Source organism: Rissa tridactyla, chromosome 4, assembly GCF_028500815.1.
Source record: "Rissa tridactyla isolate bRisTri1 chromosome 4, bRisTri1.patW.cur.20221130, whole genome shotgun sequence".
Taxonomy (NCBI): domain Eukaryota; kingdom Metazoa; phylum Chordata; class Aves; order Charadriiformes; family Laridae; genus Rissa; species Rissa tridactyla.
Genome location: NC_071469.1, coordinates 1,149,665 through 1,165,673, shown reverse-complemented (window position 1 = coordinate 1,165,673; position 16,009 = coordinate 1,149,665). Strand labels below are relative to the sequence as shown.

Below are 16,009 nucleotides of genomic sequence, written 5' to 3'. Positions count from 1 at the left end.
TCATTTTATCTAGATGCACAGACTCCACAAGGCATGAGGTAGCACCCAGGAGGGGATGCTTTGGGATTTAAAAAATGAAGTAGCATTTCCAATTACTTTTGACATTTTGCACAATTTTTAATTAAGTCTGCAAATACTGTGTCACACTTTCTGCTCATCACATTGGCAACTGCAACAGATACATATCACACTGTTTTTTATTCTGTGCTTAGGACTTTCTGGAATACAGCAACAGGGAGAAATGATGCTGCTTTTACCACCAAACACTGCTGCCTCCCTGGGAATAGCTGGGGAGTAACGCAGCTAAATTTGACCAAGCTTCCACTTATTTCCATCCCCTTTCCAGGCACAGCGACACAATTTAACAAACCCACTAGTGGCCAGGAGGGCAATGAGGTGGCTGATCTCTCAGAAAGGGAACTGGCTATGCGTGGCTGGATGGAGCCGCTGGGAGGTTTAGCAAACCTGGGGGCTGGCTCCTGTGAATCAGACATGGGGAGGAAAGTGAGTGGCAACTCGAGATGAAGACCGACGCTGTGCTGAAGGATTGAAAAGGGGCGGGAAGGGAACTATTCCCTTCGGAGATGAGACATCGGGGGACATGCTGAGCAGAAAGCGCAAGTGAGAGGCAGAACAGAAGCTCCTTTGTAAGTCAAGAGGCTGAAGTGTAAGAGGAAACCTCTTCCCTGCTCACCTTGGCTTTGTTGTCCATGGTGACAGCCAGCTGCATCCTCTTCCCCATCCTGAATGTGAACATATGATCTGCTTCCTCCTCCTCCTCCTCTTCCTCACTGCCAATGCCAAACCCAGGGCTCGTAGGACAGGGACTCACCCACTTCTCACTCACAATCCTTTTGTCCTGGAAAATGAATTACTTCCATTAGCAAATCCAAGCCCCTCGGCTCACCGATGCTGTTCCCTTCCCCAAACACACCTGCACGCGAGCAGGGAGGCCAGCTACAGAAAAGGCAGGCCTTGCCCCGAGGAAGCTTTTCTGTGCCCGGCGTGGTGCCGTGACATTCCTAGGGAACAAGGGGCTCGTTGTCTGCTCAGCAGCAAAACCCACAATTACAGCGGGTCTGGAAAATCCTTTGCACTTACAAATCTGACATTTCAGACTAAAATGCCAGAGTTATAGGAAACAAATGTCATCCTCATCTCTTTCTGCAGCACTCTGAGTTAGATCAGGAAAGCCTAAGTCCTGATGGAGATGGCCTTGGAAGCCAAGTGGATGGCTCCTGAGGGTGGTGCTCACCATCGAGAGGGCTGGGCTATCTTGTCCATAGTGTTCAGTCTGGGTAATTGCATCTTTCAGGTCCTGTATGAGAGAAAAACGTGTGCAACAGCGCACCTCCGGAGAAAAGCAAGGGCCGGGACATGGTGAGATGTGAACAATGCACTAGCCTGGATCTAACAACCCAGGAGTGCCAACTGCATGGAAGGAGGGTGGTCTGGCTCAGCAAGCTGCGCGCTTCCTCTGACAGAGGACTTCACCCAGGGAAGCAGGACCGGCTGGGTGGTTTACCAAGCCGCACACTGCCAGGAGGGGTGGGCAGGGCTTGTCAGACAGATTCGGTCCACTTAGGAGGGAAGCCTGGGACTTGCAGCATTTGATCCAGTTGTGGGAAGCCTCAAAGCAAGCAAGGGCTACTCACAAAGCCTAAGGAGACCATGATTTTGCTACAGGCATCCTCAGAGGCATTCCTGATGCCTCCAGTGACACACATGCACCAATAGGTTTTGCCTACCTGTTTGTTGCAATGTTCACACCTGCGACCCATCCAGGGCCAAGTGTGCCTGTTCACGCACTCATTTATTTGTCTGTTAATTCTGCATGTTTGGGTACAGGTGCCTGGGCATGGCTGGAAATTTATAAGTTAAAATCACCTTGAGCACACATCTCTGCAGTTTTTAAATCCTTTTTTGAGGGCTTAGGAGCAATGTCCCACACCTGAAAAAGCTTTGCTGTGGAGGCTATTCCTTTCAGAAATGTCACTTTGCTGAGGTAGGACTGGAGTGAGAGCTGACTGGGGTGGAGAGGCAGCACTTACATTGTGAGCCTTGGTGATAGTAATAGTGAGTCCATCTTGCTTGGGTCTCCTGGAGGTGACAGCCATTCCCTCCTGCTCAGCTCGCTTTTTGTCCTCTTCTATCTCCTGAAACACATACATATCATTATCATCAGCCGGTACCTGGATGCCTACAGATGTTGTCCATTTTCCTGTTTAGGATTTCTCCTAGATGGACCCACCTCTAACCCATGTGTTTCCACAGAAACATATTTCTAAGAGGGAGCAGACCAACTTGTGTTCCATCCACGTGCCCTGGAAGGGGTCACGGGCAGCTGTGACCTGCATTACCTGTCCCTGTGCCACCAGCACCTTAGTAAATGTCTTGTTGATTCAGAGTGTCCGCTGTGGTCCCAGCACATGCAATAGGAAGCAAGCACAGAGTACAGGGGTCCCTTTCTGACAGGCAGGGAAGATGATCAGTTTGACATTCATGAAAAATTGGGTACAGGACATGTGGAGAGGCTGGAAGACACACCAAGCCTGCAGAAAGGGAGGGCCATGCACAGGAGCCATAGTCCCTGTGCCAGTCTGGCGCCAAGGCAGCATCTGTGGCCAAGAGAAGGTGGCTGAGGTCTGGCGATCTACTAGGCAGTTTATTCTAGAAGCCAAGTGGTGGTGGCAGGTGGGTAGCTTTTCATACAGGGATGAGAGTTCCTCTTCTCCAGCTGCTTGTGGCATTCAACCTTTCCCATAGCTTTCCACTATGTACCATTTTTTGCTGCCACCAGAAAAGGTCCAAAATGGCTTGTATGGTATCAAAGGAAATGTCTTCTATGCAAGACCCAGCCCAGAGCACCACTGAGTCTCTCAGTTCTGGATCCAAGACACAAAGTGCCCTCTGGATTTTCGGGTTTTCAGCATGGCTCTTTGTCAAACTCAAGACTGCCTATCCAGCTGGCAAATGTTAAAGAGCCCCTAAAGCCAAGTGGCCTTTGGCACAGGCAGGAGAATAACCCAGACAAGCCAAGGGGGACCCTTCTGCCAGGATTACCCTCAGGCTGTCCTAATCTGTGCTGCCGTATGCAGACATTCATGGAGAAGGGTAAACAAATCCACAGCGAGAGCTCCGGGTTACCATAATGTCACCCAAACCAGCTCATACAAGCCAGGCTGGCTACCTCCTGCAGGCCACTAGGGACGCTTTCTTGGCCAAGGCAGGATCAAAAAAATGGGGTGTAGCTGGAGTACTTCCTCCCAATTCAGAGGGTAAGGCTGCAGTAATCAACAGGCTGCTAAAGACTTGATTTGCCTCCACAGAGGCAAAGGTGTGCTCCCCAGAAACACTGGGACTGGCCAGGGAGGAGCTTCAACCCACACCACTGCCCTGGCAGGGAAGATAAACCTGTCAAATGTCTTGAGGATGCAACCTCCTATGCACCCAAGAGGATAAGCACAAGGCACTGGGAAGGACAGACGGGGAAATATGAGGTGAAGGGGTGGGAAAAGTGTGATGCAGACAGAGGAAGACGGTAGGGCAAGAGGAGATGCTGCAGCAGCAAGGCAAGCATCAGTGAGCCTGCTTTCCAAGCAATTCAGGAGCCGCAGCTAGAGGCAGAGCTCTGCCCACTGTTCCAAATGCTTTCCGATGTTAATATGTTACCTGTATAACAAAGTCACACCGACACTGCTGGCCGTTTTCTTCACAGTGCGACTGAGGACTCCAAAACGGAGCTGGGGAAGGTCAGAACCTGCAGACTCACCTGGTATCTTCGTATAAGCGCTTCATTCTTTTTCCGCAAAGCCAAGATTTTCTTATCGAGTTCAACATCTTTCTGCTCCTTCTTCCTTAACACTGCATCATCCACAGCAGCATCCTGAAAACAGAAGGAGCAAAGATCTTCTCAGTCATCACATCAACAGGAGGAAACCTGCTTCTGTTTGGATGGGGTGGGAAGTGGAAGAGTTTTTCCCCACCATTTCTCCCCTTGGTCCTTCATTAAAAAGAATACTGTATCTTGTAAATTGACTTTTTCCTAACAGAACTGACCTTTTATTTTCTCACAATTTTTGTTCAGCAATGAGGTAGGTAGAGCAAAAAGCTGATGTCCCACTTTGATGGCTGTTGGTAGGCTTCAGAGTTAACACACTGCTTAGCTGCATGCAGTAAGTGACACCTCTCTACTGTTAGTTCAGGTGTTCTCAGGCACATCATTTCCCCTCCATTTACATTCAGAGAGCACCTTGGTTACCACAGGGGATACCAAATTGGATTTTTAAAATTCTAGTGACAGCAGCGTCTAGGAAAAATTAATGCTGAGGATTATCAACTCACTGCAGCAACCTGATCCATATTGTCTAGACTCTGCTTGGTGTTTGCATGAAGAGCAAGGTGGCAAGGCTGAGATCTCCAAGGCACTATAGGTTTATTTTTAAACAGTGTTTTTGTGCACTCCTTATCAGCATGGCATCTGCATGCTGCAGAGGTCTCATATTCCCTCTCCTCCACTCACACCGAGAGCTGGACAAGGCAAAGTGAGACCGGGGAGGGGAGGAAAGGAACCTCAAATCTCTGAGCAGGCATTGCACTCCTGGATATCTGTTTTGCCAGGATTACAACTCTAACCACCTGCAGGCTACTCCCAGCCTGACACCTTTGCCGTTTGGCCCTGTGCAGTAAATCTGCTGCAGGAGCACTGCAGCAAATCCAGCTGCCGTGCATGATGCACGTTGCCCGCAGCACCGGCAAAGTCTGGAGGAATCAAGAAGCAAATGGAATAAAACTGTTACCCATCTCACTACAACTGGGTGTTGCTCCTGTGGGTGACCCTCAGGGTTGTGTCCCTGTGAAGTGGAAACAGCCAGCGCATGGTCAAAGGCACATTGAGGGTCCCCAAGGGCTGGTGAAGAGGTCTGTGTGTGCCAACGTCCTCTGTGGACGCTGTGCTGCACATGCCAGTCCTGGCCTTGTCCTCGCCTTGGACCTGGCGAGGTCTCTGGGGCTGGTATCAGACCCTGCTCCAGGGCACCTCAGCCCCAGTCCCGGGGGCAGGAGAGGGACCTGTCCAGGGGAAGCTGCGCCCACCTCCAGCCCCAGCCCTGGAAGCCCTCCCAGTCCCTGCCTGGTGCTGACCTGACAGCCGCTACAAGCCTGGTCCTACAACCACCCCAGTTGCATGGATATACTGGGCATAACTGGTGAGATGTGGGCAGCGGGGAGGCGGCCCGGGGTGCCCTGTGAGGGCGGAGGCCATGGACCGCCCCCAGCTGGTCACAGCCAGTTCCAACCAGCTCCTACAGGGGCCTCCCGCCAAAATTCAGCCAATCAGGGGAGCCCGTGGGGCCTCTCAGCCAATCAGGGGGAGCCGTGGCACCCCGGAGCTCCCAGAGGGGCACAGGGCCTCGGCACCCTGCAGGGAGCAATGGCGTCTCTGTGGAAACCTAGTTCAGAGGAAAGGGGGAAAGGGGCCAGCGCAGGAGGAGGTCGAGAGGAGAAAGGCCCTGCTGGGAGGAAGAAGAGGAGAGAATCACAGAATGGTTTGGGTGGGAAGGGACCTTAAAGGTCATCTCATTCCACCCCCTGCCCTGGGCAGGGACACCTCCCACCAGCCCAGGTTGCTCCAAGCCCCGTCCAGCCTGGCCTTGAACCCCTCCAGGGATGGGGCAGCCACAGCTTCTCTGGGCAACCTGGGCCAGGGGCTCACCACCCTCAGAGTGAAAAATTTCTTCCTCTTATCTCATCTAAACCGTCCCTCTTTCAGTGGAAAACCCTTCCCCCTCGTCCCACGGCTCCCCTCCCTGATCCAGAGTCCCTCCCCAGCTTTCCTGGAGCCCCTTGAGGGCCTGGAAGGGGCTGGAAGGTCTCCCCGGAGCCTTCTCTTCTCCAGGCTGAACCCCCCCAGCTCTCTCAGCCTGTCCCCACAGCAGAGGGGATCCAGCCCTCCCAGCATCTCCGGGGCCTCCTCTGGCCCCGCTCCAACAGAGGTCCACCTGAGTGGGGACCCTTGAGGGGCTGCTGGCAGTCGGGGAGCCACCAGGGGTGAATCCCCCCACCGGCGCCCCGTGCTGAGGGGAACAGAGAACCAAAAAAACAGGGAGGGAGTGGTACCAGGAGGGAAGAAGAGTTGTTTTTCCTAAGTATGTTTGGGATTAGTTTTCTTTAAAATCAGAATCAGTCGTTAATAGATGGTTAATTGGGAAATAAAATTGCTTAAAATACTCTGAAGCAGTAAAGTGTTTTTGCTCACAATGCATGGGCAAAGCATGTTTTTTTCCCATCCCTGTTGGCTTCCTCTCAAATTCCTCATAAAATTCCTCATAAAGACACCAAGACCAACAGTTGGTTTCCCCATTTTCATGGGAGCGAACTGTCACCACACCCCTGTGAGCGAGCATTTCTGCTGCTGCCCTTCCCCATCTCCAGGGCAAAATCCCCAGAAGCATCCTCCATGGCATGCTCCGGAGCGTTCAAGATGGGAAGAGCTTCTGCACAGGCAGGAGGGTTTTTTCCTTCATTAATCATGACATAGCAGGTGTGACCTCCTTCAGGGAAGGCTACGTCAGGGGCCACAGCAGCTGGGGACACGGGATCTGGGTCTGACGCCCGTCGTGCCCTGGGTGCCGTCCTGCCGGCGCTGAGCCAGGCAGCTGGGCTCCCCAGGGCCCAGCCACCAGCGGTAGCCAAGGGGCTTGCAAAGCCCTTTCTCCTGGGAAGGGAGGATTTCTCCTGGAGACCTCGGCTGCCTTTTGCCTGGTCCTAAGGAGGTCACCAGAGGAAAAACTGGAGCAGTGGAGGGCCGGAGGAGGGGATGGACGAGTGCCATAGAACACAGCCCTTCTTAAACTGCGCAAACATGCAGTGAGAAGCCCAAGGCCTGAAGGCAAAGAGTAAAACCACAGATGCTATAGCCCAGGGGAGGGAAAGCCTTTGACTCTGCAACATGTTCCCAGCTACCTTTGTGAACTCTATCCAGCGACGTACAGGGGCTCTGGCCTCCTGAAGATGTGCCAATGCATCGAATGAGGCAGAATTAAGGCGCTGTGAACCTGACCCTTGATCTTTGTGGGTCACGTAGCATCTCACCAGGATGGGAATATCCTGCCCATTTGAAAGCACAGGATTTTAGATGAGCTGTAGGAATTACCTCCTTAACATGGGAAGGTTTTCAGCTACCTGGGAGATGGGCACAAAGTAAGAATGTGGGCATGTTTGATCAGCTGGCCCTTCGGAAAATAATTCTAAGTAGCGCATGGGAATTCAGCCAGGGGTGAGCATCACGGCTCTCCCAAGAGTGTCACAGGCTTCCCGGGAACCAGGGCTGCAAATATCCCCTGTGTGCATGGCCAGTGCTCACCTTCAAGGGAAGGGATCCAGCTGCTGAATCACCGCACATCCCTGCAACGCTAGCTCTTCCTTTCAAGGGCTTTACGTGAAAAAACACCCCAAAGCTAACTACATTTCAGCTCTGATCAAGCAGATCTGTGCTTGATCTGCAAATAATAGGGACAGGGAGGGGGGCGAAGTCTGTGTATGATATGTTCTTTGGAGAAAAGGGACTAAAGGTTGAAAATGTGCTACCATCACAGAGGAGGTGTGCTGGATGTCAGAAACCAGAGAGGGGAAAGGCAGGAGAACCAGTTTGCGAAAGCAGACCTCAGATCCTGCACAAGCACATCGCCACTCGTACCCCCGAGGAGGGGTATTTTATCAGTGCTGATTTAACAGCCCTCACCGAGGGCCGCTCTGCCAGGACACGGGCACCCATTTGTGTTCAGGTGCAACAACAGGGACATTCAAACCGCCTCCACGCATTCTCCTGCTGGACAATGGGATTTTGTCAAGGTCTGCGGGAGAATGAAACACGATTTTCCATTGCCATCAATCAACCGGGTACGCGACAGGTGAGTATATTGTATATGTGGGTGGATACACTTTCATGGCCATTTTGCAAGGCTGATTAAAGCTGAATTCAGTGTTTACCTGAACAGAAGCTATTCTGTGAGCACTAAATTGGCAGGTTCGCCGTTTGCTGAGTGCTGGGGTGTTGGCTGCTTGAGGGTGGGATCAAAGTGGTGCATGCCCTCAAACACACCCCTTTCATCTTCGCATTCCTTTGAAGGAGGACTGACAGAGCTGCCGGCTCAGAAGAATTTAAAAATTCCGTCAGAGACTGCATTTGTGCTCTTCTCTTTTCAGAGGCAAAAGATGGAAGAGACCTGTCAGACCGTTCTCCCTCTCCGCATGAGACTGCACATTTGTCAGCATTTTGTCTACATTGCAACACAGCTAGTGCTGGGGGGAGGGGGGTCCCTCCATTTCCAGCTGGAAACAAGTCACTAGAAGGAAAGTTTTGCTGGTATTCAGCACTTCTCCTCCCCGTTATTAATGAAGCCATTAATGTATTTCTCTCTGCGTGACCTGTTTCGGCAAGCGCTGGGGGTCTGCGGTTGATGGGTGCTCTCTTGCCCGCACAGCCGCGAGCCGCAGAGCCGCCCCGGTGCGCGCAGAAGCGCCCAGCGGCGTTTCGAGTCCCCGCACGAGCTTGCAGGGGCTCCCCCATTGTACGGTTAAGCCAAGTCAGCGTTTGGTCGTCAGCCCAGCCGATAACAGGGGGACGTGCCCTGTCCTCCGCTTCTGGAACGAATCCGCCGCCCCAGACCATGCCGAAGCTGATGCTCAGGGTGAAAAGTGGCTGCACCGTGCCCTCCCCAGAGTCAAGCTCTTCCGGGGAGCCAAGGTGCCCGTATGTCACAGCGACGGGAGAGTTATAAATGGCTTTGGCAGAACAAACGTGCGATGGCTTTGAATCAGAAAGCAGCTGAGCCCGATGCCTCCTAGATAAGCACAGCAGAGCGACGAACCCGCAGAACAAGAGGACTCTTTCTATCGATCGCAAATAAAAATGTCACAATAGGAGAAATGGAAAGCAAGCGGCTTCGTGCTTCAATTAAATGACGACATCTCGTTCTGTCATACCCCCCACTCCTAAGTGGCACACACACTCGCTACGCAGCTCATCGGGGGCTGGAGGGACGCCTCGCTCCGCACTGTCTCTGCACGCAGGGTTTTCCCGCATACTTCTCCGATTGCCTGCTTCTACAGCGAGAGACCTCGGAGGCAGCAGGGTTGGAAAAGCGAGAAAGACAGAAGCGGGGGGGAAGGGAAGAGGAGAGAGGAGCGGGGCCCTTAGCTAACACTCTTCTGCGTAAGCAAATGCATCCGCTCTTTTTAAGAAATATCCACTGGCTTGACAGCTGCGGCTGAAACCCTTGGGACAGGCAACATCAGCACTGCCTGGGTTTCTGTTTGTTACCTACCCCGGCCTCCCGCCCTCCCGGGAGGCACATTGTCCCGAGCCAGTCACTGCAACCTGCCCCGGCCATGGACATGCAAACCCCAGCACCCAAAATCCACCCCCCCCAGCACCCCCCACAATGCGGTACGGCTTGTTTGCTCCCAGTGCCTGCTGGCAGCCAGGCAAGAAAAAAAAACAACAAAGCGACAACCACGGAAAGGCCACCCTGAAGGAAGCGAGTGCACGTCCTTTCTTGGCCTTTTTGGGTGAGGGACCCCTCCGCCCCGCGCCCCCCCCAGGCCCCACAAAGGCAGCACTCACAGCTCGGTGCATGTTGGACATCGGCGGCGAAGCCCGGCGGATTCCAGAGCAGAGCTAAAAGAGGAGAGCCATCAGACGGCCTTTCTCAGCACTGGTTGCACAGCATACAAGATCATGTTTTGATTACAAAAGCCTCGTCTGGGCTCCCAGCCAAGAGCACTGGCTGCCTAATATACCCAGCACAGACAGGGTTTTGAGTGCCTGTGTCCTCCTCTCCAATCTCACTCTCTTTTTAAAAGAAACACTCCCCCTTTTCCCCCCTCCTGACTCCTTTTAACTTCCTGATGCCACAAGCCCTCGTTCAAAGTGGGAAAAGCCGGGCGAACAATGAAAAATGGATCGGGCAAACAGCTTGACTTCACTTCACAGCCATTCATGGGGTCGTGTTATTTGTTATGCATGGCTAGTTGCACGCCTGGCGGGGGACCGGGAAAATATCTGGGGTCCTGAATGTCTTGTGAGTGCGACTATGTGTATGAGTCTCCACGGGAAAACAAGTGCTGGATTTGCCTTTTTCTGTTTAATTTCAATATTCTCCAGAAATGATTTCCCCGCTTTTAAAATGTGCCTTTCTTTCAGGGAGGGAGCAGAAGTGACGCTGCGGGGTCGGCATTACCAGCCAGCACCATGACTAGCAGAGTCCATAGTCAAAGGAGAGGGCCCCCTGGTAAGTCCAAAAGCTGCCAAAATGACCCCCAGAAGAGTCAGAAATAGCCGGGGTTTGAGAAAACAGGCAGCATTCCTCTGCTGCGCTCTCAGGTGGCCACACTCGAACCCTTATCTCAGCACCGTGTCCCGGCTGTGTGCTACGTCCTCCCTCAATGCAGACTGGCTGCTCCTCCAGCACCCTCTGAGGGACCCAGATCAGGCAAGAGGTGAACCAGTGATGGAAGCACATGGAGGAATATTTTGTTGCCCAAGGACTGATGCACACCCCGACCTTAATGAGGGTCCAGCTATGTTTGTATGTTAGAAAAACCAAGCAGGCCTGCTGCTGGTTCCCATCCCTTCTAAGACCTTTGAGCATCAACAACTCACAAAATCCAATAAATTCAAGCCCAAATCCAGCATGGTTCAAGGGAAACCTTCAAAAGACTCTGAAGAATTCTGAATTTGGCCCCTCCTCTGCATATAACTCTAACTATTGGCGATCAGGGCTAAGGCACTAAAGGAGCTGGAAGCATGGCTTAGTAAAAGCGCTTAGAAGGAAAGAATGATCCATATTAATTAGTGGCTACTCAAATGATGAAAGGAAATTGAAACCGTTTCCCAGGCAGCGCCTCTGGATTCAGGCTGAGGAAGGAAATGAAGACTCTGCTGTGGATGGGAAATTGGGAAAAAAACACACGAGCTTTGCTAGAGCCCAGGTGCTCGTCAAGGGGTTTTTGATGGACAAGCCTTTGCAGGAGGTGAGGAGTGGAGCCACGTGGAGCTTTTCCTTGCCCTGGAAACACAGGGGAGCTGGGAGGATGGTGCTGCCTTTGGTTTCCAAACTGACACAGTCCCTTGTGAGGGTGGAGTAATGGCCCATTTTTGGTTGGGCTGGTGGCCCCAAGGACAAGGTCAGCCCTAGGAGATGCTGCTGGGCTGAGTCAAGGAGTCAGTGTTCATGGAAACACTTTTTCCAGCAACAGTGTATTATCCTGTTTGTATGGTGTCCATGTTCTTGGGCTCAAGGAGTCTGCAAACACCTGGGTCCAGGTTAAGACAGAGGCCCACACCATTATCCCAAATACCAGGCAGGTTCTCTGCACAATGCAGGGCAAACACCCCATGCAGCGGGGTCCATTGTGCTACCCATGGGCACAGCAGCTGAGTGATCATGTCCGTGTTGTCAAAGCGTAAGCTAAGTGCTTGCAAGGAGTTTCTACTGACCTCATAGCTGTGGCATCCTAGGTCCTTGCTGTTATCAATGGTGTGGCCAAGCTCTTCCAGCAACGACAAGCTCTTCCAGCAACAAGCAGTGCCATGAGCAGGCATGAAGAGCCTCAAAATACCTTTGCCTTTGCTAGTGTCTCTGGAGAGCTGCAGTTCCTCCAGGGCAGCGTCGGCTACTCCACTGCCCTCAACACAAAGAGCTGACATTTTTCATCTTTCCTTTACTCTGTCTGAGTGGCATAAATGACAAGCATCTACTTCTGCATCATCATCTGAAACTGATGCTCAGTTAATGCTGCAGAAACCCAGGGGCAAAAGGACCTAGTCAAGGGAGCAGCATCTGCAGCTTCAGCAGGGGGGCAGAACAGGTTGGGCTGGGGACCTGTTTGTGCTCTTGGGACTCTCACAGGATGTAGGAAGCAGAATCTTATAAATATGCTGAGATTTATGGGGTTATATACGCGCACATATGTTCTCTTATACCTGCTGTCACGGCCAGAAAGGGTTGCAATAACACCAAGGCTGTCCTCAGCTTGAGGGCTTGCTCTGAACTGCCAAAACTCTGATTTCTCTTAAATCCTGAGATTAGCACTGGCTTCCCATGGGGTCAGTGCCTACCTCGGGGTAAGGGCAGTCCTCCAGGACCATCGTTGTGGCACCAGGGAGCACCGATACCCAGAGGTCTACCACTTGGGAAGGAGAGGAGCCAAAGATGGTCCCCAGTCTCCTGCTCCAGTGAGAAGGGCATGTTGGCTGCATGACATTTTGGGGGTTCTGCAGGACCTCAGGACACACTGAATCCTTTTCACACGAGCACCCCCACCTCGGTGTCTGAAGCACATCAATATTGCTCTCTCAGGCAGTTGGTGGCATTTATTTCCCAGCATGCAGCAACTTGACCCAGTACTTCAGGGAGCGAGTGTATATTACATCCATGTGCCACAGGAAGGATGTTTGGAGAAACCAGCTTAATTACTCACCCAGGAATTTGTCCATCACCCCTAGAGTTAATCCCTTTATTCTTCTAAAATCACCAAAAGACCTTTAATAAGCAGGATGGCCTGATTCTGGGCTCTTTGTTGTGCTCTGGCTGCTGTGGACTGGCTTGTGCCACCTCTGAAGCCTACTCAGTGCAGAAGCTGTGGGGCGTACCCAGGGCAGACACCTCAGTTTGGCTCTGTGGCTTCTGGTTTATGGAAAGAGGATCTCTGAGCTCTTGCTAACTATTGGCAGCCCCCAAAGGAGCAGTCCCTGGAGTGGGCAGCAGCTTTTCTTCAGGAAAGCCTGAAAGCTGGAGGAATCAAGAGGACATAAGGGGATTTTTGCTGCATTTCCCTGCTGGGGCTGAGCTGCACCGAGGCTCGTCTGACCTCCCTTGAGCACAGCCTCCAGCTGCCTACTTGGAGCCCCTGCTCTCAGCTCAGGGCAAAGTTTGCTGGAGATTTTTCTGGGGCAAAGGAAGGAAATCAGGGCACTGGCCTGTCCCTTTTGTGCTCGTGACAGTGAAATAACCCCTTTCTCTAGCTGTGCCCTGCAAAGCCTCTCCCTGAGCAGTTTCCGCAGAGAATCATCTCTGACAGGAGTTCACAATCTCTCCGCTCCAGGGCAGCATTCAGCAGCTTGCAGAAAGTATTGCCCCACGTTTTAACAGCAAGAGCATGTGTTTCTTTTCTGTCTCTGCCTTACACAAAGGCAGAAGGAAAGAATCTGATCCCTCAATAAACCCAAACCTGACTGCCCTGAGAAGCATTCCTGGCATCCCTTCATCAGCCTTTCCACCAGCAGGAACCGCCTTGGCTTGAAACCCTCCTTCCTTTTCCTTTTGCACTCCATGAAACTCCTCCAAAGCCACTCAGTCCCATGCTGCCACTTTTCCCAAGTGCACTTCACCCATCTTCATCTTGGCTCCTCTCCCTTTTTTGCATGGCCACTATTTAGTCAACAGATGGCACTCGGTAACTGCTGGGAGAAGCTGGGAGCCAGCTGCCAAGAAGCCCACTGTAGAAGGAGCTTGAAGTCTGGCTGTTTTGGGAGGCTGCTTTCATATCGTGTATCAGGCCGGCCGGTAAGCCGCACGCCCGAGTTTCAGAGGTGCAATGACCTCACAGATCAGGCTGCCCGAGGCTCCTGAGCAGAACCAGCAACCCCTCTCCAGGCCTGTGGGATGGAGGGAGGGATGGGAACACGCAGTGTACCAAAGAAGAGTTTCCCGGTGGCCTGGAGGCGTCTTTCGTATCAACCACAGAGCAAACTTCCCTGCAATAAGCAAACTCCTCCTTTGCCTCCCTTGCTTACCCCCAGCTCTGATCCTTCGGCCAGCTGCAATTGCAGGATAAAAAGGCATTTGAGGCGTTTCCCCCAGCCAGCCAGGAGAAAGGTCAGCATATTCCCTAGACTGGGAGGAGGGACCAGCCGGAAACTTTAAATAGGCTTTAGCTGGAGAGACTCATATGGATCAAAGGACTGCTGAGACATTAATTCTTAAATGTATCAATACACAATTAAAAGGAAAACCACCAAAGCTAGTTAAAGGATATAATGGCAGCTTGGTCCTGCATAAAACCAGTGAAGATCATAGCTGGCTGTCGGTACTAAGGGGCTGCCTTCCCATAGCGACACCAATCACAGCACCAGCACAGAAACCTCTCAGGATGTGCAGAGCAGCCCTGTTCCTGTTGGAGGACAAGTTTCTCCCCTCTTTTCCCCCTCCCTGCACATCATCCCAGCTTGCAGGTTCTTGCCCCAAGTCCCGTGGGTGAGATCTGTGCCGACCCGCGTTTCATGTCACCTTGAATAATTCATGATCTCATCACCTCACCTGACATTTTCCGCTCCTGAAAAACTTGTAATTCTAGCGTAGGGCCTCTGAAGCTGAGTGAACAATAAGAGGATCTGTCCTCTTAGTTCTTCCCGCTTCCAGACATGCACAGCAGGGCCAAGTGCGGGTTTGCTGACCCCATTTGCTACCCCAGCCTTCAGATGTAGGACACATGACCCAGCCTTGGAAAGGGTGCCAGGCTGTGGAAAGTGGCCGGGTCAGCCAGTCAGGCAGGTTCTTTTCATCTGTTATGGAAATGCAGTCCTTGGGGAAAGCACAGAGAGCTGCAGACAGCAACTGGTTCACCCTGGGTGAAAGCTGTCATCAGCAGGGGACAAGGGAGGTTCCCCATTCCATGCCTTCAGCCCAGATCCAGGAGGACGTGGGCAGCCCAGTGGCCTGTAACTTGTAGTTCACAAGCTGCAAATGAGCACACCAAGAGCCAGCTGGCTCTTGACATGGTCATGTGCCCCTTGTGAACTACAAAAAGTCAAAATTATTCGACACAGGGCTGTTTTGGGGCTACACCAGTGTCAACGTGACCCACTTTCAGTCTGATGCAGGAAGAAAGAATTGGCGAACTCAGCGGCTGTTCTCCAGACCCAGGAGTGCCTCCCATCCCAACCAAGCTCAATTAAAACCTGACAAACCATTTCACTTGCCTTTGCCAGCAGAACTCAAAAGCAAACTCCAGAGACCAACCTTGGCTCCAGGGTCTAAGACGGACTGAAGACTCTTCATGGACTCCAACGGTGTCATGTCGCACCGATGCTGCATGGGTTCTGTTCGGGCTCAGCTCGCAGCTAGACAGGCTTTTCTCGTGCAGAGGGTTAAGGTGTGGAGCTGATTTGGAGGACAAGCCCAGGAAAAGTGCAAGGGCCAGCCTGCAAGAGGCACAGAGACGCCTGAGAAGGGAGGAGATGAAAAGGAGAGTCAAGGTGGCAATTAAATATTAAAGGACCAGTTCAACAATAATTAATACTTGAGCGGAGAGAAAGGTTGGAGGTGCATGAAGCGCTTGCAGACACTTGCTGCACTGTGCCTGGCTGGCTGAGTACCTCACTCAAGTGGCAGAAAACTCTTGAAATTGCAAATAATCCATGCTCCAGCAGGGTGGAAATCGTGATTCAAGAGGGTGAATTAAAACCCAGCTGGAGACACCGGTCCTTCTCCCAGCTATGGTCAGAATTTGAGCCACGTTGGCCTTATTTCAACCCTCGAACAAGCTGAGGAGGCTCAGCTTGTGATAAATTTATATCACATTTACCAAGGTGCAAAAGGAGACCACACATTTACTCCTGGGAGGTTTCCTAACTGGATACATCACATCACGCTCAGAAAATCCCCTGCAAAACACTTGGGGAACCATCATATGCACTTGCCCTGTTCTTCCTTTTCTCTGGGCATCCATTTCAGTTCTCTGCGCGCTCCCGGGCGAGGTGGCCCTCCCCTGGGACTGTGGACATTTTGTTGGTCTTTCTGACTTGGTCCCTGCAGCGTGGGTGAGCACATTGCTCAGGGCTGGGGGCACTGTGCAGCCCAAACACACAGGACTAGGGTAGGCTAAAATATAAGGGTTAGAATTGGGTTTGTGAAAAGGAAAAATTCCATTTCCTTTCTCCCTGGAATACTGCGTTTCCTTTAGTACCTTCAGATGGAACTGGTTAAACAACTCCTCTTTTGACCTG

The 16,009-nt window shown here is 52.1% G+C and overlaps 1 protein-coding gene across 4 annotated transcripts in view; it reads right to left on the bottom strand.

The window, feature by feature from the left end:
• CCDC9B (coiled-coil domain containing 9B) overlaps positions 1–9,759 on the bottom strand; it is a 51,696-nt gene extending 41,937 nt beyond the window's left edge. For 3 of the 4 annotated variants that reach the window (XM_054201126.1, XM_054201127.1, XM_054201128.1), the window contains exons 1-5: positions 9,626–9,759; positions 3,773–3,886; positions 2,052–2,156; positions 1,256–1,318; positions 695–859 (exon numbers count right to left, since the gene is read on the bottom strand). In XM_054201126.1, the coding sequence (XP_054057101.1) occupies positions 695–859; positions 1,256–1,318; positions 2,052–2,156; positions 3,773–3,886; positions 9,626–9,646 (468 nt within the window). In that variant the 5' untranslated portion in view covers positions 9,647–9,759. The remainder of the gene's footprint in view (positions 1–694; positions 860–1,255; positions 1,319–2,051; positions 2,157–3,772; positions 3,887–9,625) is intronic. The other variant, XM_054201129.1, reaches the window with a different exon arrangement.
• Between the last annotated feature and the right edge of the window lie 6,250 nt (positions 9,760–16,009).